We start from the raw sequence: 21,275 nt of genomic DNA, 5'->3' as shown, positions 1-21,275 counted from the left end.
TTGTCTGGCCCCTCCTATTTTCAAAGTTTCGAGGACGGTATTTGCAAAGTGTGTGCCTCTTGTTGCAAAGCCACACCTGTGTGGTGTGTTTGGGTGCACCTGGTTGCCTCCTAAATTGCTTTGAAACTATTGGAAATTGGTTTTCAGGATAGTTTCAGGATTGTTCAGATACCGCCATCCTCTAAATAAGGCCATTCTTTGGAAAATGGCCAAAAAGAAAACGTGAAGTATTTTTTTTTTTGCAGCCAGGGATCGCTCAGTCGAACCAGAAAAGGGAACAAACGAATCATGAGGGACACCGGAGGAGGAGTGGACGGAGACAAGCTCGGTAAATCTGAGAAGGACCAGGTGGGTAGGCTTTCAATTAAACCGCTCTGCTCCCGGTGTGATGTCACGGTGGCGACTAAAGACTCAAGTTTAACAAAACACGAGTCCGCGAAGTGGAAGTTGTGCTAAAAGTTGCGGCTGCCTGTAAGTCCCTGAGGCTCCGGGTCGCGATGCACGAGCGTCTGTCCGCTTCGGCCCGCGCGCAGCAGCTGCTCGGCCCGTCATGTGATGCTCTCTCTCTCGGTAAACTGTAGCGTTACGGCCGTGTGAGCAAACACACACGCAGGAGTTTGTCCCACTTGTAGGCCGGCTAGTGCAACGTCTCAGGTCCCGTTGAGTCTGTGGAAGTTACTCGTCAGCCGGTGGAAGTTAAGCAGGAAATGCATATTCGGCTGTTGCACAATAAACCAACAACAATGACGGCTAATTTGCCGGTGAAGAGACAATAACTGTGGCGGAAAACGGCTTCAGTGAGCCATTTTCTAACTAAACGTACTTCAAATGTACTTCAAAGCAACGCTAACTCTGACTGTAACACAAAGACGACAGCACGCCCACTGTTGTCCTCTGTGTGCTGCCCAGCCTTGTTTCACCGTCTTCACGTAAACTACATTTAAACCGGATAATAACTTGTGTAGATTTACGCTTGAAGCTAAATCTGGAACAAACATTGCTCACTGGCACAACTTAATGGGACGGAGCCATCCTGTTGGCAGTTAAACGTGTGATTTAAAAACAATCTACGTGTCAAAATCCCCTGTGAGACCGACGTACTCACGTTATGTCATAACTGTTTGCGTGACAATTATGGATTACAAATGTATTTCTTTAGGCTAAATACAAGTAATCCCTTTTTTATATAGTGCAAGTTTAAATTCAAAGTTGTGAAGAGAGTCCAGTCTAGTTTCAAGAGTCCAGTTGAGGTCTGTAGTTTGGGTTTGTGCTGCAGAATGTGCTGTGTGTACTGAACATACCTGTGTACAGTGCACACACACACACACACACACACACACACACACACACACACACACGCCAGAAGTCACAGCCAGGTGTTTATGCACAGCATATCCCACCAGCTCATCTTCCTCCCTGAGCCAACGTTTCTCATTTTACGATTTCCTACAACCCTGCAGCCTCATGAATTCCAAGCACATGAGGGTATGGGGTGGCTCTGAACTTTAAATGAAACAGCCTGTTTATCATTTGTCTGTTTTAACCTGTTGAACATGTCTTGCAGAGTTGGATCCCCAAAATCATCAAGAAAAGAGTGTGCACCACCTTTGTGGAAGATTCTTTCAGGTACTGTGTACTTTGTGCAGCACATTCCTCTGTGATAGTGGTGTCTACTTACTGTGGCAATGTGTCAGGATGATCATGTTTTAACATGCGTTATCCTCTCGCCTCTCTCAGTAATGGCGCACTGTGTCAGTGCGGGGGTGAAAGAGATGCCCATGGCTCTGTGGCTCTTGGGGACTATTTCAGCACAGCGATTGTCAACCACTGGGACAGCGCCCAGCATTCCTCTGAATACCCGACGGATGCCTTTGGAGAGTTACAGTTCGCAGGAGCCAGCAAGAGGCATAGCTATGTGAGTGTTCATTCTGTTCTCTGAATGGCTCATAACATGCTTTATCGCTATACCTTTACAGTTTGTCTGTCCAGTTTCAAAGCCAAATGCCAAATATTGATTTAAACGCAGCAAGCGCTGTAGTAGTCGGTACTTTGCTTTTCCTAATCTTTACTCTACTGCTGCACCTGAGTAAACAAACACAATGCACAAAGCAATCACATATGTGCACTGAGGACCTCTTTAATCCAAACTTTAATTACTAACTAATAATATAATAACTAATCATTTAGCATGTGTTTTAATACTGAAGTTTAGTCATAGGTTGTCCATAGATTAAATTAAATGCATTTGATCCTTTTTAGTTAATCAAATGTCCATTTTGTCTCTCTCGTGGTTATTAGTTCCTGCGTCTGTCATGGGACACCACCCCGTCTATGGTCTACACCCTGATGACAGCTCATTGGGGTCTTCCTTCCCCTAACCTGGTGGTTTCTATAGTGGGCGGAGAAGGAAGGACAAAAGTGAAGACTTGGGTACGGGAGGTCTTGAGGCAGGGACTGGTGAAAGCCTCACAAAGCACAGGTAAACATATTATGAAAGCAAACTGTCCTTGGCAAAAACACTACTTCAAACACTGCTATGAAGGTGGGTCATAGGTCAGATGCCAGTTACAAGTATTGTGAAACCCATATGCACTGTTTGCAATATCACTGTACAGAAATATTTGGTTTTGAGAGACATTATACTCTTCAAAATAGGATTGTTGTGACAGTAGATTGTGAATTGTTTCAGTCTGCACCATCAGATCTGCAGAAGAGCATGTACTGTTACTACAGCTAGCCACAGTAGCTCTAGGAGGCTCTTTGTCTCATAAGGTAATTTGAGCAAAGACTTGCCTCATTGGCTATTTCATTCATCGATTTTATGTGGCTTGTCCAGGTTGTATAAATGTGATGGTGTAATTCTTGGCCACATTGTCCTACTGGTTTTCCATCATGCTTACTTGCATATTTACTTACCATACTGTGAAACTGTTATCAAATGGCATTCTATGGGCTATTAAATAGTCTTAAATTATATTGATTAACCCTGCAGAAAGCTTGCAAGTAATCACGGGTGCTTTGGGCTCTTTGAGGCCATGTTACTTGCTTTATACCATTGTTTCATTTTGGTCTCTTGTAACTGACGAGTACTCACTCTAAACCTTGGAGCTTTTACTGGTGCATTATTGTGTCCCATTTTTAAATTTCAGGAACTTTTCTATTTTGTTTCCCTGTATCCGAGCAAACGTCAGCACATGGATCTAAAAACAAATTGCTTTATACATTATCAAAACAATGAATTTAATTTGCTAGATGGCATTCTGAAGCCCACCAATGGTTGTGAATTGATGGATTCAGGTTACAGACTGATGTGCTTTTCAGTTCTGTGTGTATATATTGTGCTCTAGTATGGATTTTCACTTAATTCCCACCTAAGGACTTATCCCTCTAAAATGTGTAACGATTCCAAGTAACTGATTAATAATGTGAAATAATGAATCAGTGCTTTCTTGGTAAATACAGAACCAACTCATGATGTTTTCATTTTTTTAAAGGAAACGGCTGTTATAAAATGTCGTTGCATAACACTACATGACTCTCTGGGGTCCGATACTAATTTGATACTCCAATGGCCATTTCCTCTTAACTGCCGTGCCAAGGTCAGGTGGCACACGGCGATACTGGACTCGGGTCACCTGAGGTCCCTTTAACAAGTTGTTCTCTCGGAGGCTCCAGATTATATAATCAGACTGTTGATGGACAGTTCCAGATTTGAACTGCAAAATTCTGCAAAACTGTCATGACTCTGCCTCTTAAGAAGTTTCCACAATCAAACGTTTCCTCTTTCAACTGTAACCAGGAGCATGGATCCTGACGGCAGGCTTGCGAGAAGGCGTTGGCAGGTGTGTTGGGGAGGCGGTGAGGGATCATGCAACTGCGGCCTCGTCGGTGTCCCTCAACAAGGTGGTGGCTCTGGGTATCGCTCCCTGGGGCCTGGTGCACAACCGACAGCAGCTGGTCAACCCTCAGGTTGTACAGACGCTAACATACTGTGTTTACAGATTGATTTGTACACCCCCCAAAAAATGTCTCGTTCACTTGTATCATGCAACATTCTACACACTAGGAGTATCTTGGGATCCTCCAAATGCAGGCCTCTAATGCACCACGGGTATTTGAAAACACCCTGCTATATCATATCCCTGGATTGTTCCTCTTGCAGGGCAGCTTTCCTGCTAAGTACTACGTTCAGAACATGTCCCGGGACTCCTGCTGCCTGGACAACAACTACCAGGCCTTTCTGCTGGTGGACGATGGGAGTGTGGGGCGCAGAGGAGAGACGGGGTTCAGGGCCAAACTGGAAGACTACATCTCCCACCAGCGCACGGGCATCTGGGGTGAGAGATGGGATGATGAAATTACATCGCATTACATTTCATTTAGCTTATGCTTTTATCCAAAGTGACCCACAATAAGTGCTTTCAACAATGAGTACAAACTCGGAATAACAAGAATCAAGAAAGTACAATTTCTTCAATATAATATTGTTATTGTGTATTTATGTAGTGTAGGAATGGAGGAACTGTTTGCCATTGCCTCACTGAAAATAGGACGCTTATGATTAAAGTAAGCAATCCTAAACATTTAGGCCTGTTTTTTAGTTTTTGTTCCTTCATCTTAGTCGCTGGATATAAAAAAGGAAAAAACTGAATGTAGGAAACTCAGTGAATAATAGCACATCTTGGCTGATTTTGCCTTATTTATATAGAATATCTTAAACTTTCTTCTGTTGCTATTACGTTTTCAGATTCCCATGTACAAATATTTTAACAATATATTCATTTGTGTTCACTGTATGTTTAGAAAAACTGAGATATGTCTAAAGATTACAAAGCTCTCACAACCATGAACATGTTCTTGCACAGTTAACAGTGATTTCAAGCTATTCGGCCCTCTTGTGGTAATCTTTTTGTAATGCATGTGACGAAAGGACAATCCTCCGGTATCCACTGGCTGAAAGTTTTTGCGTGCCACTGCAAGTATTTGAGACACAGCTATTCAACGTGTAAAGTCAAGCAGAGATTTATCCAAAATGTAACGGGATGCTGTTTCTGTGTTCAATAAGACAAGTATGCAGATGGTTTGTCTGCAAACATGATCGGAATGTCTTCATTAAATAGACTTCACCGATGCTCTGTAGGAATTAACTGTAAACAATGTTGTATTTTTGTAGGCAGCGGCAGCATTGACATCCCTGTCCTTTGTATGCTGATATCGGGGGAAGCGAGCATGCTGGAGGTACAGATGCTGCTTTTTATGTTGGTTGATTGTACATTTTACCCGTTAGCTTCTTTTTGACAGTTATTTTTTTGGTATTATATCCATAAAGCAATCTCTTTCTTTCCATATTTTCTCTCAGAGAGTCGATCTTTCTCTTAAGAAGTCCATGCCCTGGCTGGTGCTGGCTGGCTCGGGAGGCCTGGCTGACTTCTTGAGCGACATGTTGGACAACCTGTCATCAGCCACGGTTGTCCAATCATCCGGCGAGGGAGATGGCGAGGCCGGTCCCAGCGTGGATCTGAAAGACAAAGTTGCAGAACGGGTTAAAAAGCACTTCCCTTCTGAAGCGGAGTCGGACAAACTAGTTGAGCGGGTAAGTGCTGTGGATGCCGTCATTTGCTGACGTGTGGCTTTTGAAGCTATTTATTGAGCAGCCACGTGGTTAGATCGCCATGACGTTTAACTTTGATATTCATGTTGTCAGTTTCCAAATCTTCTCATTGACATCTTTTTTTTTTTCTTGCGCCTTTTTACGATCCGCTCCCTCACAAGCAGCGGTTTGGAAGTCAGTTTCAGTTTACAGGTGGCAGAATTTGATTATTTTTGTAACACAATAAACTGAAAAATGATTGGCTGCATCGTGTGAGGACCTCTGTTGTCAAAATTACTCTTATAAACTAGAAAATGGGACTTTCTCGAAAATTGCCAGGATGCAATGTAAAAAGCAGTGGGCGTCTTTACTCGCTCTTTATTATGAATGGAAGTGACATCAATACATGTCAGCTTCTCTACACACCATCCTCACAGCTGCAGCTTCAACATGATTTGTGTGTGTTTGACGGATCAGTAACTTAATCAGCGTTGTCATTGGCTATCTATTGCACTTGTGAGTGAATGAAAACGGACTCTTAATCTTCTTATTTTCTTTTCTTCTCGCCGGTTAATTATTTCTGTTGGTGCTTACTGTCAAATGCCTTGACACAATCTCTAAATGCCAGACATCCTGCTCACTCAGCGTGGGGAGGCAGTCCGCTACATGATATCATGGATTAGACAATCTTTCTTTATTCTCTGTGTGCTTGTTAGTCTCTTTCTCAGTATCACCAAGTATTAAGGTCATATGTTTAAAAAAAGGTTCTGTTTTGGGTCTCCAGGCTCTGAGCATCTACCAGAACAGAGACTTCATTACTATCTACCATGGAGAACAGGAGGGCCCGAATGACTTTGATACAGTCCTGCTCAAAGCATTGGTTGGAGGTACTTGCAACTCATTTAAATTATGGAAATTGCTGTTTTATGTGGCAACATGTCTTGATTGTGATTTTTTTTTTTTTTAATTTTTTTAAGCGAGTAAGCACCGTTCGTCAGTTAATGCCAGCCCTTACAATGAAGAGCTGAATCTAGCGGTCACATGGAACAGGGTTGACATTGCCAAGAGTGAACTCTTCAACGGAGACATCCATTGGAGGGTGAGGGGGGGAAATACTACCACTCTAAAATAGATGCATTATCTGTAGTAACACTTTTAGCCCTGTTGTATTGACCTTGTATTAAACACTTTAATCAAATAGTATGAAGACTTGGAAGACTCCATGACGGATGCCCTGATCAACGACAAGCCTCAGTTTGTGCGTCTTTTCACTGAGAATGGCCTCAACATTCTGGACTACCTGACTTATGGCAGGCTGGAAAGCCTTTACCGCTCAGTGGCCGATGGGACGGTGCTTTACCATCTACTTCAGCGCCGCCTAGTGGAGCGACTAGGAACTGCAGCCTATGCGCCGACCTCAAACCAACAGGACTCTGCTTCCAAAGTGGCAGCAGAGACTATCCAGTGTGGCCCAGGAAGGGAGATTAGCCTTTTTGAGGTTTGATTTTTTTTTTTTCAAGATGTAGAGTAGAAGAAACAATGTCAAGAAAACTTGTGTTGACACTTGTATTTGTTTGTTACCCTACCCCCTTATTTTTTTTTCAGGTTGCAAGGGTCCTGGAGCTGTTAATGGGGGACATCTGCCAGCCATTTTACTATGAGGCTTTGGGCTTAGAACAGATCTCATCCAAGAGGAGAGCACTTAGGGTACTCTTACATTTTCTTAATATGTAGACATACTGTACATGAAAGCTAATAAGCTCCTGACAGGCCACCTGTCACTGTGGCTCTCTCTCAGCCAATCTGATACTTCCTCCCCTGCTTCTTTTAATCCATCCCAGCGTGCCAGTAAGCTGCTGCGGGGAGAATGCCTTTATCGGGACAAGCGCTGCCTCTTCCCCTGGGCTTCGCTTTTCATCTGGGCCGTCCTCCAGAACCGCAGCGAGATGGCCACTTTCTTCTGGGAGATGGTACAACCTCTGAGAATCACAAAGTCAAAATCTGTTCTGTAGCTTTTTGTAAAGAGCTCATGACAATCCTCTAGGCTGCAACCAGGCTCAGAACTGTGACTGCAATAGCACACATACTTATTTAAACCAACTGGCTAACATAGTAAAAAATAATGTACATGAACACCCTCTTCGTTGCAAAATACTGTATCGGTAACTATATAAAAGAGCTTGTATGCCCGGATTTTTTTTTCCTTTTTTTTTTCTGTCCGTCCAAGACAGGGGAGTCAGTGCTCAGTGCTCTGAGTGGCTGTAAGATTCTGAGGGAACTGTCCAAGCTGGAGGGTGAGGCGGAGAACAAATTGTCCATGAAAGAGCTGGCCCAGAGGTTTGAGAACCTGGCACATGGTGAGACCACACACATTCAACACGCCATCAACTAATGTTCAATTAAACAACAACTGATTTAAAAAGAAAAAGTGCAGAAATGATCAGACATCCTTAATTGTTCTAGTGTTATTTGTCCACTCCTTATTAGTTAATTGTGTTACATGAGTGATTTAGCTTTGTTTGTTTTCTATATAAGTTGCTTGTGGTGGAAGGTGCTTCAATTATTTAAATGAAGTAATGCTTTGCTTTATTCACGTTCATTTTATGATTACTGATTTTCAGAATAAACGTTTCTTTCTTGCTCAATTTAATTGTAGTTTTCTGAATGGTAACCATCCAACCAAACTTTTTCTGTACTTGTCTTTCCCTCATCTTAGACATGTTCAGCTCTTGCTATCGAAGCAATGAGAGTCGCTCTTTCACCCTACTGATTAGGAAATCTCCAGTTTGGGGAGGTACCACCTGCCTCCAGATGGGAATGGGCGCTGACGCACGGCTGTTCTTCAGCCATGACGGAGTACAGGTGTGTAACTGTTTTGTACGCATGTGTGAGTGACATATAAAATACAACATTGGTACCAAGTCACTGACTTAATTTTACAGTTCAACTAGGTCTGTTTATGCTTAGTCCCTTTGCAATGTTTAAAACAGTAACTTGTGCTTTCATAGATATCCAGACTAAAGCTTAATTTATTTTTTATATTTTATGAATAAAATCTTTAATATTGAAATACATGCTCTGTCAATCAATGCTGAATATTTATCGTGGAGCTTGTAGTCTCTCTTTAAAAAGGCATTTCAGCACTTTATTGATATAATTAAGGAACAATGATATAATACTACACATACAACACGACCCACTTTCATATTGAGCAAAATGAATCTGTAGCAGTTGGTGAAATTGGTCTTATTGTATCTTCTCCTCCAGTCTCTGTTGTCCCAGATCTGGTGGGGTGACATGAAGAGGAACACAGATGTGTGGAAGCTCCTGCTCACCTTCTTCTGCCCCGTCCTCTGCTACACCAACCTCATCTCCTTCAGGTAAAATCCACATGAGTATTATTTATTTTTGCCATTAGCATTCAGTGGATGACGATTTCAGGACTGATTCTTTGCTACAACATACCCCACCACACAGAAAACAAGAGGACCAGCATCAAGGGGAGGAGGAGAAGCCTAACGAGGATGGACAGGGCAAGGACAGCGACAGCCTCTATGGCACCACCGTCTTCTCTTTCTCGGACATCAAACACATGTAAAACAAAACATTTAAAAGTTTTCTGCCTTTTATGACATGAATTTTAATCAGTTTTGAATGGATTATTTGAAGAATTTCTAGTGTTTTGTGTTCATTTAAAATGTGTCACTGTTTTTACCAGTGAAGCGGATGCACAAGGAACACTCTCTCCCCGGTCAGCAACCATTAAAGGTGAGTCCTCTTGAAATGCAGCGCTTCTAGAAAAGAAACACCAGGAATTATCATTAGCAGCTTGTATGCTAATAACCTACTACTGAACCATGTCCACTAACCTCCTTACAGGCATACCTCGCAGACCACCAAAGCGCCCGTTCATAGTGTCAAGATGGCGTGAGTTCTGGTTTGCACCCGTCACCGCATTTTTGGGCAACGTGCTGATGTACTTCCTATTCCTCCTGCTGTTTGCCTACGTGCTGTTGGTGGACTTCAAGCCCCCGCCGCCCTCTGGTCCGGCCATCACTGAGTATGTGCTGTACTTCTGGGTGTTCACCATCGTGTGTGAGGAGATCCGGGAGGTGAGTGCAGAGAGACATACTAAACAAAATGTTACGCTTAATGCAGCTATTTTACACCAAACGGACTAAACTCAAAATAATTTCACACAAAAATGTTTTCACCCACTGAAAGAGCTTTTTAGTTGTTGGTGCTATGCTGTTCTGTTTATAGCTGTGTTTCATTTATTGATCTGACGATTGATGTTTTCTTCCCGAAGACATTCTTTTTGGGGGCGAAGACAATGCGTCAGAGGTTAAGAGTGTACATCCAGGATGTGTGGAACAAGTGTGACCTCACTGCCATCGTGCTGTTCATTATTGGAGTAATCTGCAGGTAACTACGCAGTATAGACAGTATGTATTAGTACAGGATTATGCCAAAACCTTTTAGATCAATGTTCAGGGAGGTTTTCATAATACAGAATCACAAAATGTATGAGATTCCAATTTTATTCTCCTTTTTGTGTTTTAAGGCACTTGTTCTGAATGGCTTTGGCTCTTTAAAACAGAGCAGTGTGTTGTGCCCTGTGCCATGATGTCACAGGGTGAATATAAGTACAGGTCAACCTAATTGAGATTTTTGTTTCTAATAGTTTGGGTTGATTAAAGTAATTATCAGGGAATTAACTGCTGTTTTTTCTTTTTCTACTGGACAAATCAGACAAACAACATGATACACAAAATATTATATAATTAACAGATCCATAAATCCTCTCATATATTACTGTAAATTCAAAGTGTGTGCATGTTGGCCACTGGATGGCGCCATTATAACTGTGTATATGCTTCACTCTGTGTTTTAGGATGTTCCCATGGTCATATGGATTTGGCCGGAATGTCCTGTGTGTGGACTACATGGTCTTCACCCTCCGTCTCATTCACATCTTCGCCATTCACAAACAGCTGGGGCCAAAAATCATCATTGTTGGCAAGATGGTTAGAAACCTTTTCATACGTTGACATCAAACCATTACTTTGGTTCTCTTTTCCGACTATACCATGGATAAAGAAAGTAGCACTTTAGTTGCACTTAAATGCCACTTACTTATAGCATTTTGTAGTTTGGCTTTCTTAAAGAAATGTTACTTTACATGGTCGATTGCACTTATTGTAAGTCGCTTTGGATAAAAGCGTCAGCTAAATGTAATGTTACTTTAGTGAGAAGTTGGCATTATATTGACGGAAAGAAAACTATTTTCTTTTCAGATGAAGGACGTCTTCTTCTTCCTGTTCTTCCTGATGGTGTGGCTCATGGCATACGGAGTAGCCAATCAGGCTTTGCTTTACTCCTATGACCCGAGCTTAGATCGCATCTTTCGCCGGGTTTTCTACAGGCCGTACTTGCACATCTTCGGACAGATCCCTGTGGAAGAGATGGATGGTAGATGTGTTAGTTTGTTTATGTGTCATGAGTCTTGAGAAAATAATAGGTACAGTTGGAATCCAGGATAAGAATAATGCATGTACTGGATGTTTTTCCACATCCTTTGCAGCTTTTTAAAATCACCACAGCAATACGAATTCATTGTTATTTTAAAGTTATCGCAGATAACAGGACATATTTTAATCTTTCCTTTTTATTTTGTGTCTTTCCCAGTGGGGAAGAAGTGGGACATGCCCTGCACATACAACGTGACATTGATTGAGAGCGGTGATGAGCCGTGCAGGACTATGTATAGTAACTGGCTGGTGGTAATTCTGCTGATTGTTTATCTGCTGGTGACCAATATCCTGCTCATCAACCTGCTCATCGCCATGTTTAGGTACAGAACAATGAGATTAGTGTCCGTTGCGAGCTTTACTGACATGCTATAAGTTCTCTACATCTTTACTCTGCTCTCTCTGTGTCCACCCAGCTACACCTTCAATGAAGTGCAGGCTAACAGCGACATCTACTGGAAGTTCCAGCGCTACACCCTGATAGTTCAGTACCACTCCCGTCCTTCCCTGGCTCCTCCTTTCATCATCATCTCTCATATCAATCTCTTTATCAAAAGGATCATCCGCAAAGTGCCCTCTGTCAAGATCCACCACTTTGGTCAGTATTTGAACTGGGGAAGGCGGTTCATTTTTGATGTTGGACTAAATGTCCATAATAAACTTTCAGCATATTGTAATTCAAGCGGTTCCCAATGATCGGCCGATTTTTGGAAAACGAAAGAAAAACGACAGAATTTGAAACTACAGCCGCCCTCTTGCAGCGCTCTCCTCTGTTGTTAAGCCCTCCCACCAGACGGGCATGTGCTTCACACAGTAACCTTGTGAATAAGCTTGACACAAAATGATTCTTCAGAGGCAGTAACTCCATTTACATGAAGTTATAATATTCATTCCGTGCTCAACTTGGCACAGCGGTCAAAAAAAACTTCCTGCTCCGCAGACTGATTAACCTCAACTGAGGGCTATTGGCTATGACATAGTCAGTATTGTAACTAAAGGAGCATTTCAACATTTGTGTTACTAAATCACATCTCAAGTCTAATATGGGACCTACGAATTGGATCATTGTTAACTTCCACAACGGCTTCATGTCAGCCGTGGTGGTTTCTGCTTGCTTCAGGAAACACCATGGCTGAGTAGAATGATAACAATGACTAAACACTTTGGCCTTTTCTATCAGTATTGCAGTTAAGAGGGAAAGCAGCCAACAAGCTAATGACGTGGGAAACCATTCAGAAGGAGGACTTCTTGACTGCCCAGAACACGATCCAGAAAAGCAGCGACTCAGAGAGGCTCAAACGGATGTCTGTGAAGTGAGAACACCGTCCTCCACCAACACCGTAGCGGTTCAATTAATCAATCTTTTTTTTTGTCTCCTTAATACTGAGGTTAATATCTCCTTTTTATTTTGTTGTTTTTAGAGTGGACGGTGTGCTTAAACATATGACTGAAAGCAGAGACTTTGACCACAGGCTGAGGGCTCTGGAGAATGAGGTAACATGAAAGCAATATCGTCAAAGCATTTAACTGAGTTCATCACTGTGCACCATTTGTGTATTTCTTATGACTTTCACGGCATTGCTGCAGTCAACCTATCCTGTATAAAAGTAAAATACATGTCACCCAACTAGATATCGCAGGGCCGGGCGATTGCATCATCACAACTAGAACACTACGATCTAATATTGATATCCAAATATGTATTTATGAATGTAAAATCACATGTCTATCGTATAAATTGCCATTTAGGGACATACGCTTTTCTTGCTGAGTTAGATGATACAATCAATACCTCTCTCATCTCTATAGTAACTAAGAAACAACTGTATAATCTGCAACTGCTTAGCCCAGCTCAGCATGATGAGGGGGAAATAGGGAAACGGCTACGGTAAAAATGTAAAAACTGACTTCTGTTTTAGTGGCGTTATGTGCCGGTCATTTCCTGGTGATGACCAGTCATTTCCTGGTGTCTGCTGGTTATGTGTTAGTGCACTTTACAGGTGGATTTTGTTACCATTGGACAGAGCCAGGCTAACAGTTTCCCCCTGGTACCAGTCTTTATGCTAAGCTAACTGGCTGCTTGTGGTTGCCTCATTTAGCAGGCTGATTTGTATAGTGAATAAGTGTATTTTCCAGAATGCTGAACTATTTCTGTCTCTCTCAGATGGAGTACTGCTCAAATGCTCTCAGCTGGATTGTTGATACTTTGGCACAAGGCAGCACGTTCAAACCTCCTCGTCCTCCTCCTACATCAAGAGGTACAAATGAGAACATGCATGTTGGAATGTCCCGTATTCAGTATGTAGTTCTTTTCATCGAGTCACTTGCCCCCTCATTTTCCATATTCTGCCTCTTCCTCATAGATTCGTTCCTCTCTTCTTCCAATTCCACCTGATCCAGCCGTGGCGGCGCCTTTGCTTGCTCAGGGTCGGTATAAGGCAATATTTAAGTGCTTTTACTTTGGACACGCACCATTTTTAAATATTGTCTTTTACTATGTTCATCACTGGACTCAGTTACCGAATATGTTTACTGGAGAAAAGAAAGTGTAGCAGCCATCTCTTCTTGTTACAGTATTGATTAAATGCAAAAGCGGATATTTTAAGTGTGTAATTGATCATATTTAAATGCCAAAGTCATGTGTGTGTGTATTTATGATGTTTCATGATGTATTTTATGGATTCTATTTGTCAATGCTATCATGTCTTTGCTGTAGTTTTAAGATGACTGCTAAATGGATTTTAATGGTTTTATAGATTTTTACTGCTATATTGAAATTATGATACTTTTTTTTTACAGAGGTTACATTCATGCACATTACTGTTTTAATGCTTTTGTGTTCTGTTACTTTCTGTAAATGTTAAACCATGCATTTGTAATGGCACATTACTTTATTCTGTTCAATAAATTGTATATGCAGTATTAATTAATTCATTATTTTACTTTTAATGGAATACCGCTAGGAAGACTAGAAAAGCGCTATACAAGAACACGTCTTTTCACCGTTTAGGTTAACATTTTGGGACATTAACTTTCCTGCCGAGAGTTAGATATCACTCTCATGAGCCGGCAGACGCTGAGCGTAGCACAAATAACGGAAATAAGGGGCAACAGCTAGCCTGACTCAGGATTCATGTTAATTAGTGTCAGTCACAAGTTAGTTAAGGTGCAGGAGATTGGTATCAATCTTCTCATCTAACTCTGAAAATAAAGTGTATTTCCCCAAATGTTAAACTGTTACTTTAGTAAGACACCAAACAGTGTAGTGGCTTGGTTCAAAGAAACTTAGTAAAACGGCACTGCACTGAACTACATAGCAATACATTATGCAAATGTAGCAAGAGAATCCCTGAGGGAAAGTGTGACTAAAACAAGTGAGTGAAGTAGTTGGCGATACTAGAGATAAGAGGATATGAGCAGTGTGAAAGGTGCACCATGGTGCTGAGTTTCAGTATGCCAGAGCTCTATTGAAGGTCACATAGTGGAGCAGGGCTATTGAAGGAGCCTTTACTGTAAATAGCCGACTCGGCCACCTGTCAATAGCGCCAGCGGCTTACACTGAGTGAGGCGGTGTCATCACTTTCTGCCTTGCTGCATGACTGCTGCATGTGCAAATATGTTCCCATGTAAGTGATCATGTGTGTTTCACTAGTCACGTCTCAGTTTCTGAGTCATTTTGATCTAAACTCATTTAACATAATGACAATGGCACAGACTCAAACTCTCCATCCTGTTTCTTATCTGGGTTCATAATGAAAATCATGTATAAAGACTGTACTTTAAATATAACGTTTCTTTGGAATGTCAAGTTGCTGCACATGTGCAGATTGCCATCATCTCCATGTCCTTCTATTTACATCCATTCCATACATCATCCTGACATGTTCTCTTCTGCTTTGCGACTGTCACGCAAATATCACCTTCACTGTTGAGACCGTGTCTGAGAGGTGTTGGTTTAACCCTGTGGTAAATTAATATGCAAGCATTTAAGGGTGTATTACTACTAATCTTGATGTTTGTAATAATCTTTTTTGGATTTCCCTCCAGAGAGGCCTTTATTAAAATGGATCCGCTTTCCAATGTACAATGGGGTGTGCGTGCATGCAGTCTTTAACTTCAGCCACATTTAAAATTAGATTAAATCAAAGAGCATACTGGTGCACATGATTACATCTTCCACAACTTGATTGGGCTGAGATTAAAAATAAGTCAAAGTTGTTGAGTGAATACCATCTGTTTCTTTTTCACATTTAGAAAGAACTGTAGAAGTCTTTTTTTATTATATTTCTTTATTGGCTTGTTTTTTGTTATGTAGATCTTAGAGATGTGTGCTGAAATTACATTACCATGAGAAAAATACATGAATATATAATAAAGTAATTAATAACAGACAAGTGTGAACATGGAAGGTTTCCCTTATGGATTTTACAGAACGGGTTTATTTTAGGAGATAACTTCTCATGTACGTACGCTCCTGAATCAGTTTAGCAGTTTTACAACAAAGCTTGTCAAATTAAAACTTCATCAACTTTAATAGGAATTATATGATGTCGGTAATTGAACTGCTCCCTCCTTCTCATTTCCATATGTTCTTTGACCTCTCCTTTACCCTCCCCCTCCTGCCGTCCATAAGCACACACCCACCTCTCTAATACACTGGGTTAAGGGCATCAGGAGCATTCTTCCCGGACATGTGTCCCTGTCACTCACGCACACACAACTACACCACACACCCAGTTGTGTTTGCACTGTGTCCTCTGCGTTCCCAGCACAAGGCTGGCACTCTGCTCGGTTAGTCTTGTGAACACGGCCTTCCTCACCCTGTCTCTCTGCAGCTCGGACCAAAGAACTGAACCATATCCCTGAATCACTTGCAGCTCTGTTACACTTTCTGCGGATTTAATTGTTTTTACGTGTTAAAAACCCATTGATTGTTTTTGGTTTTGGTGGAAGAAACAAGGTGGAAATAATCCCCCAGAGTGGATTTATAGTTCAGAAGACGTCCTCAACTGTGTCTTCCAAAATGGCACCTTTAAAAGGCTGGGTAGTGGCGCTCCTGCTGGTCCTCCTGTGCCCATCGCAGGGCCCGCTCTCTGGAGCAGCGAGTGCTCAAGACGTGGCTGAAGCAGACAAAGGCCTCCACGCCAGAAATGTTGCAGAGGTTGTGGCTGAAGTTGGCGAAACCATTGAGGGTGATGATGATGCAGGTGAGGAAGATGAACAGATAGCAGAGGACGATGAAGATGATGATGAAGAGTCAGATGATGAGGCCGAAACTGATGAAGAGGAGGAAGAAGAAGATGACGACGATGATCAAGAGGAGGAGGAGGAAGAAGAAGATGACGACGATGATCAAGAGGAGGAGGAGGAGGAGGAGGAGGAAGAGGAGGCTGCAGAGGAAGGCGAGGAGGAAGAGGCTGCCGAGGGGGAAGATGAGGAAGATGCTGTTGAAGAGGAGGATGAAGAAAAGGCTGACGAGGAGGATGAAGAAGAGGCTGACAATGAGGAGGAGGTAGAAGAGGCTAATGATGAGGAAGAGGAGGTAGAAGCTGAAGAAGAAGACGAGGAAGAGGACGATGCAGAGGAGGACTATGCTGAAGAAGAGGAAGAGGAGGCTGCAAATGAGGAAGAGGAGGATGATGCTGAAGAAGATGAAGAGGGGGAGAAGGCTGCAGATGAGGAAGAGGAGGATGATGCTGAAGAAGAGGAAGGCGATGAACAGGGGGAGGAGGCTGCAATTGAGGAAGTGGAGGCTGAAGAAGAGGAGGCCGATGAGGCAGCAGCAGAGGAGGAAGAGGAAGCTTCTGAAGACGATGATGACGCAACTGAAGGAGTTGAGTTAGCTGAGCAAGAAGAAGATGATGATGATGATGATGATGATGAAGAAAATGATGAGGAAGAAGAAGCAACTGAAGCAGAGGACGATGACGGTATATCTACATATTTAATATATTGGGTTTATCAACATACTCAGTATAAAAGTGAACCACATGGTTTTATTTCCTGTTTCCTATCTTCTGCCACAGTGAGGCGAGCTGTAGTCGTCGAAGGAACACTGTCACGCATATCAATCCTAAAATAGACCGGATTATCTGGGAGGTAGCCGGCACCAAGCAGCATCTAAACCATTCATGCCTTTTGTTCAACCAATGTGGCCATTTTGAGACCTCAAAACAGGCACTGACAAAGAGTGTAAAAACATTCAGAGAGAAGCAATATTCAGAAGAAGAGCTTAAAACTGCTCTGAAACCTTTACAAGCAAATGAAATACATATTGTTGTGTAAGCATATTAGCATTTAGTGTAATAACCTGACACTAATAATATGATCTCTGGAAAAAAGAAGGTTCTCTTATAGTAGAGGCTTTAACAATATAGCAACCAACATTTTTTCTTGATATGGATCCCTTTGATTTGCTATTTAAAGCATTGTGCCGGAGATACACACCAAGCAGAACGTGTTGCACTTGCAATGTAACAAGAGAGTCTACAGCCATAGTGGCTCTGTGATGATAACATGCGTACAGAGACAATACTAGCATGCTGATGTTTCGCAGGTATAATGTTTGCATTGTATTGTGTATTAACATGCTAACATTGGCTAATTAGCTCTACATACACGGTACAGCTGTGGCTGATAGGAATGTGACTAATTTTGCTGGTATTTGGTGGTGAAACAAAGTGTTGGACAAACTGAAATCTTGACCTGGTAATGGCGTTATTGTAGGTCAGGAGGTCAAAGTTAGTACAATTCATTCTCTGGGGGATCATGGATGTCTGTACTACATTTAACAGCAAACTATCCAGCCAGAACTTGTCAAGATATTTCTCTCTGAATCACAAACGTCAGGCTCATCGACGCTTGAGGAAGAGCGGTTACTAAAGTCAATAGCTGAATTATCGCTGTCGCTGTGGGGGCCTAATTTGTCATTGACTCTGTTGCCTTTAGATGAGCCGGAAGATGATGACGCAGCAAATGACACAAGTGAAAAGGAGCCCGCGACTGACGTGCTGCAATTTCGTTCTGGCTCTTTGTGTAGTGTTTGTTCCATCTGTAAGGTAAATGTTATGAGTACAATAATGTAAAGGTGTAATTAATAGTCTGAGCTTATTTCAAATACATTCCTCCAGTTTATTTGAAAATAACTGTACATAATGTCTCTCCCTCTGTCTTTTTTAGCACTGCTCTAATAACTGTGATGAATGCCCTTGTGAAGAGGGAGAGGAGTCCGACCACTGTGAGCACTGCCAAGTAAGCATCTGCATGAACATTGTCTATATAATACACATTAAAGGCAATGGTTCAGTGGGACAAGACCCTCATCATTTTAACCCTTTTGTCTTCCAGGAATGCTCATCCTGCTATATTTGCCCAATACTGTGTGACACAATTTGCACACCAGGTAAATACTGATCGTCATTTCTCATACTCTGCATGTACCTTATTTATTTACATATTCAGTCAACTTTGGCCTTTTTATAATAGTGTATATATTGCTTTTTTCCCCAGGTGGCCTTGTTGATGAGCTAACTGGGACCCTCTTTCAGTAAGACTTCTCACGACGATTCATATTTAATTAAATGTTTCTACTGCATAAGTATCTACTGATACAACAGCAGCAAGGAACATACATTATTTTGAAATGAAATGCTAGTTCAGTGTTGAGTGTCCCCATGGTCTTTGTTTTGCAGGGCTGTTGCCTCTCTACTCTGAGCAACCTGCAGGAGGCGCTGCAGCTGGGATTGCCGCTGTCCAGCTGTTCATACCTCTCTAGCAACATATGGACTCCCACAAGAGCTCTCCATGATCGGACAGCTGACAGAAATACAAAAAACACATTTAAGTTTTATTAACTCATGTTTAGATTTTTAACGTGCCTTGAAATAAGAGCTGACAAGTCTATTTTTCTTTTCCTTTATTTAATGATCTGCATACTGTACATTTTCGATGTAAAAAAGGGTGATAATAACTGGCTAAGGCGACTATATAATTAGTTAAGATTCTTTTTTTTTGTAAGAGCATTTTTATAAAACAGTTTAGTTTACCCAAAATGTTAATTAGTCTATCTCAATGGCAGTAATCTGTATGAATGGTACTAGAGAAATGAAAATGAAGTCTGCTGCCACTCTGGCAACTTGCAAAATTTGGATAAGCCCACTGATTTTTACACATAAACAACTTATAAAATGCTACCAACTCTGATAATACATCTGTAAAACTTGGTTTAATGTAGTCAACATGTACTTCACAAGCATAGGTTATCAGTCATTAATTTGCTTCCAACTAGCTGCTTTTGCTAGGTTTACTTTTAGTTTTCTATTTCACATTGTGTAATGACTTCGAAAGTATTAGCTACTAGATATATTGTGTGCATATACTCATGACGGGCTAATTTAAACAGCAGTTGAAAAAACGTCAATAACTTGGGTAAATATTAGTGATGGCGAGATGAAGCTTCCTGAAGCATTGAAGCTTTCCATCCAGTTGGTTCGCTCATGTACCGGAGCTTCATTGAACTTCATTTGCTCTACTGCGCCACCAAGTGGACAATAGATGTAAAACAGGCAGAGTGATCATAACGACACCATGGCTTTGGTGTGTGAAGCTTTAAATGGAATAAATTATGTTTGTGACGCCAATACATCAATTATTAACTTATTAATATTGTATCTATCTTTATGATATATTGGCGGGGTCAAAATCAAAACTCGAAACAAATTGGGAGAGGGTTGTGATGTGACTGTGGGTAAGTGGTTAGAATATCTGACTTTCAGTCAGAGGATCGGTGTTTCAAGCCTCAGCTCCACTTGTTGATGTGTCCAATTTTTTTAAATTAAAAATAAGAACTTTTCCACTGTGCTGGGCTTTTTGAGACTATTTCGCCTGCTTTATAAAATACCCTTTCACAGGCACACATGAAGCTGGGTACAGAGAGGAAGGGGGGAAATCCATTGAGTTTCTCTGCCTCTTATATTTCAAATCGCACGGCAAACCCACAAACTATTTTCTGAATCAGTCACGTGGTACGGCCGGCTCGCGAGGCTTCGAACGTCACCGCATACGTCATCGACACAAGCCTCGATACGCGCTTCACCAAAATCTATCTGGATTACTCGACACGCGCATCGAAGCCTCGACACGAAAGGACACATCACTAGTAAATATGCCCTTAAAATACAACAGTTTGAGATCACAAAAGTTTTACCTTATGGGATATACATGTTGTAAATTTGAAATGATTCATAATAATATTCTTATTAGATAAATAGTGTTTAAACTTTTAGTCCTGAGTATGAATACATTTTCGAATAGTTTACAGAAGTAAGCTATAATGTATCACTGTTTCTTAAATAAATCATTTCTGTTCACCCTTCTCTTTTCATTTTCTTTTTATTTAGTTATAATCTTACCTTTTTTCCTCCTGGTCGCACTAATCTTATATTTGTTGGCCCCAATGAATTTTCACAAGAAATATACACACACAAATTAAACTGACACATTTCTGAAATGCACCTTAAATGATTTGTGACTGCCACAACTGATGGAAAGTCCTGAAGTCAAATGTCCAGCCAATCACAAGATGATTAGTTAACGAGCTGCAGCTGCTGCTCAGATGAAGCAAAGTTTTTCTCTACAGTAGAGTAAACTTTCTGAAATCTTCAGCTCATGGGTGCAAAGTTTCTTGCTGGGAAGTTTAATCCTCAGCTTCCGTATTGTGTCAAGGAAAAACAAGGTTCTTATTTAATTGTCTGTGCCTTGGCAAAAACAATGAGGCTTTGATGCTCCCCCCTTTTTAACTTGAAGGCATCCATAAGGCCTCATATACATGTCTTAAGTCTACAAATGAATGAATTAATTAAAAAAAACCTAGATTCTTCTTCAACCACACTGTCATTCCATTGGGTAATTATCATTAACACAAACCTGCCTAACAGCTCCCTCCCTCCCTCCCTGTGTGTGGTAAGTTTCCAAACATATCTGGCTCAGGTAAATGAGGTATGTTGTGAAGGGCAGGAAACCTGTTCTGTGTGTGTGTGTGTGTGTGTGTGTGTGTGTGTGCGTGTGTAAACACAGGAGCACTTACAATAAACACTGACCTGGATAAAGACAGTTTCCTCCTTCTCAAGAAGAAGTGATGTTGAAGTGTCAGTGTT

General features: G+C 41.5%; 1 protein-coding gene and 1 long non-coding RNA gene across 2 annotated transcripts; both read left to right on the top strand.

The window, feature by feature from the left end:
• Nucleotides 1–288: 288 nt before the first annotated feature.
• LOC306753241 (transient receptor potential cation channel subfamily M member 4-like) lies at nt 289–14,043 on the top strand (the record flags this gene model as incomplete). Its single annotated transcript, XM_079237107.1, has 28 exons — nt 289–348; nt 1,565–1,626; nt 1,738–1,915; nt 2,299–2,479; nt 3,800–3,969; nt 4,163–4,337; nt 5,174–5,238; nt 5,360–5,593; nt 6,375–6,477; nt 6,568–6,689; nt 6,792–7,088; nt 7,196–7,297; nt 7,432–7,560; nt 7,818–7,947; nt 8,307–8,452; nt 8,858–8,970; nt 9,068–9,184; nt 9,309–9,358; nt 9,470–9,702; nt 9,900–10,015; nt 10,485–10,617; nt 10,888–11,062; nt 11,279–11,444; nt 11,538–11,719; nt 12,302–12,434; nt 12,543–12,615; nt 13,286–13,379; nt 13,485–14,043. The coding sequence occupies 28 exons, from the start codon at nt 289–291 to the stop codon at nt 13,514–13,516; spliced, it is 3,771 nt and encodes a 1,256-aa protein (XP_079093233.1). The 3' UTR covers nt 13,517–14,043.
• A 2,853-nt stretch (nt 14,044–16,896) lies between these two features.
• LOC306733269 lies at nt 16,897–18,525 on the top strand. The gene is made up of 4 exons (XR_013770942.1): nt 16,897–17,051; nt 18,070–18,179; nt 18,301–18,372; nt 18,469–18,525. It is a non-coding gene; the product is annotated as an uncharacterized lncRNA (long non-coding RNA).
• The last annotated feature ends 2,750 nt before the right edge of the window (nt 18,526–21,275 follow it).

This window comes from Taurulus bubalis (genome assembly GCF_910589615.1).
Source record: "Taurulus bubalis genome assembly, chromosome: 2".
NCBI lineage: Eukaryota > Metazoa > Chordata > Actinopteri > Perciformes > Cottidae > Taurulus > Taurulus bubalis.
This window is presented reverse-complemented; position numbering and strand designations above follow the sequence as displayed.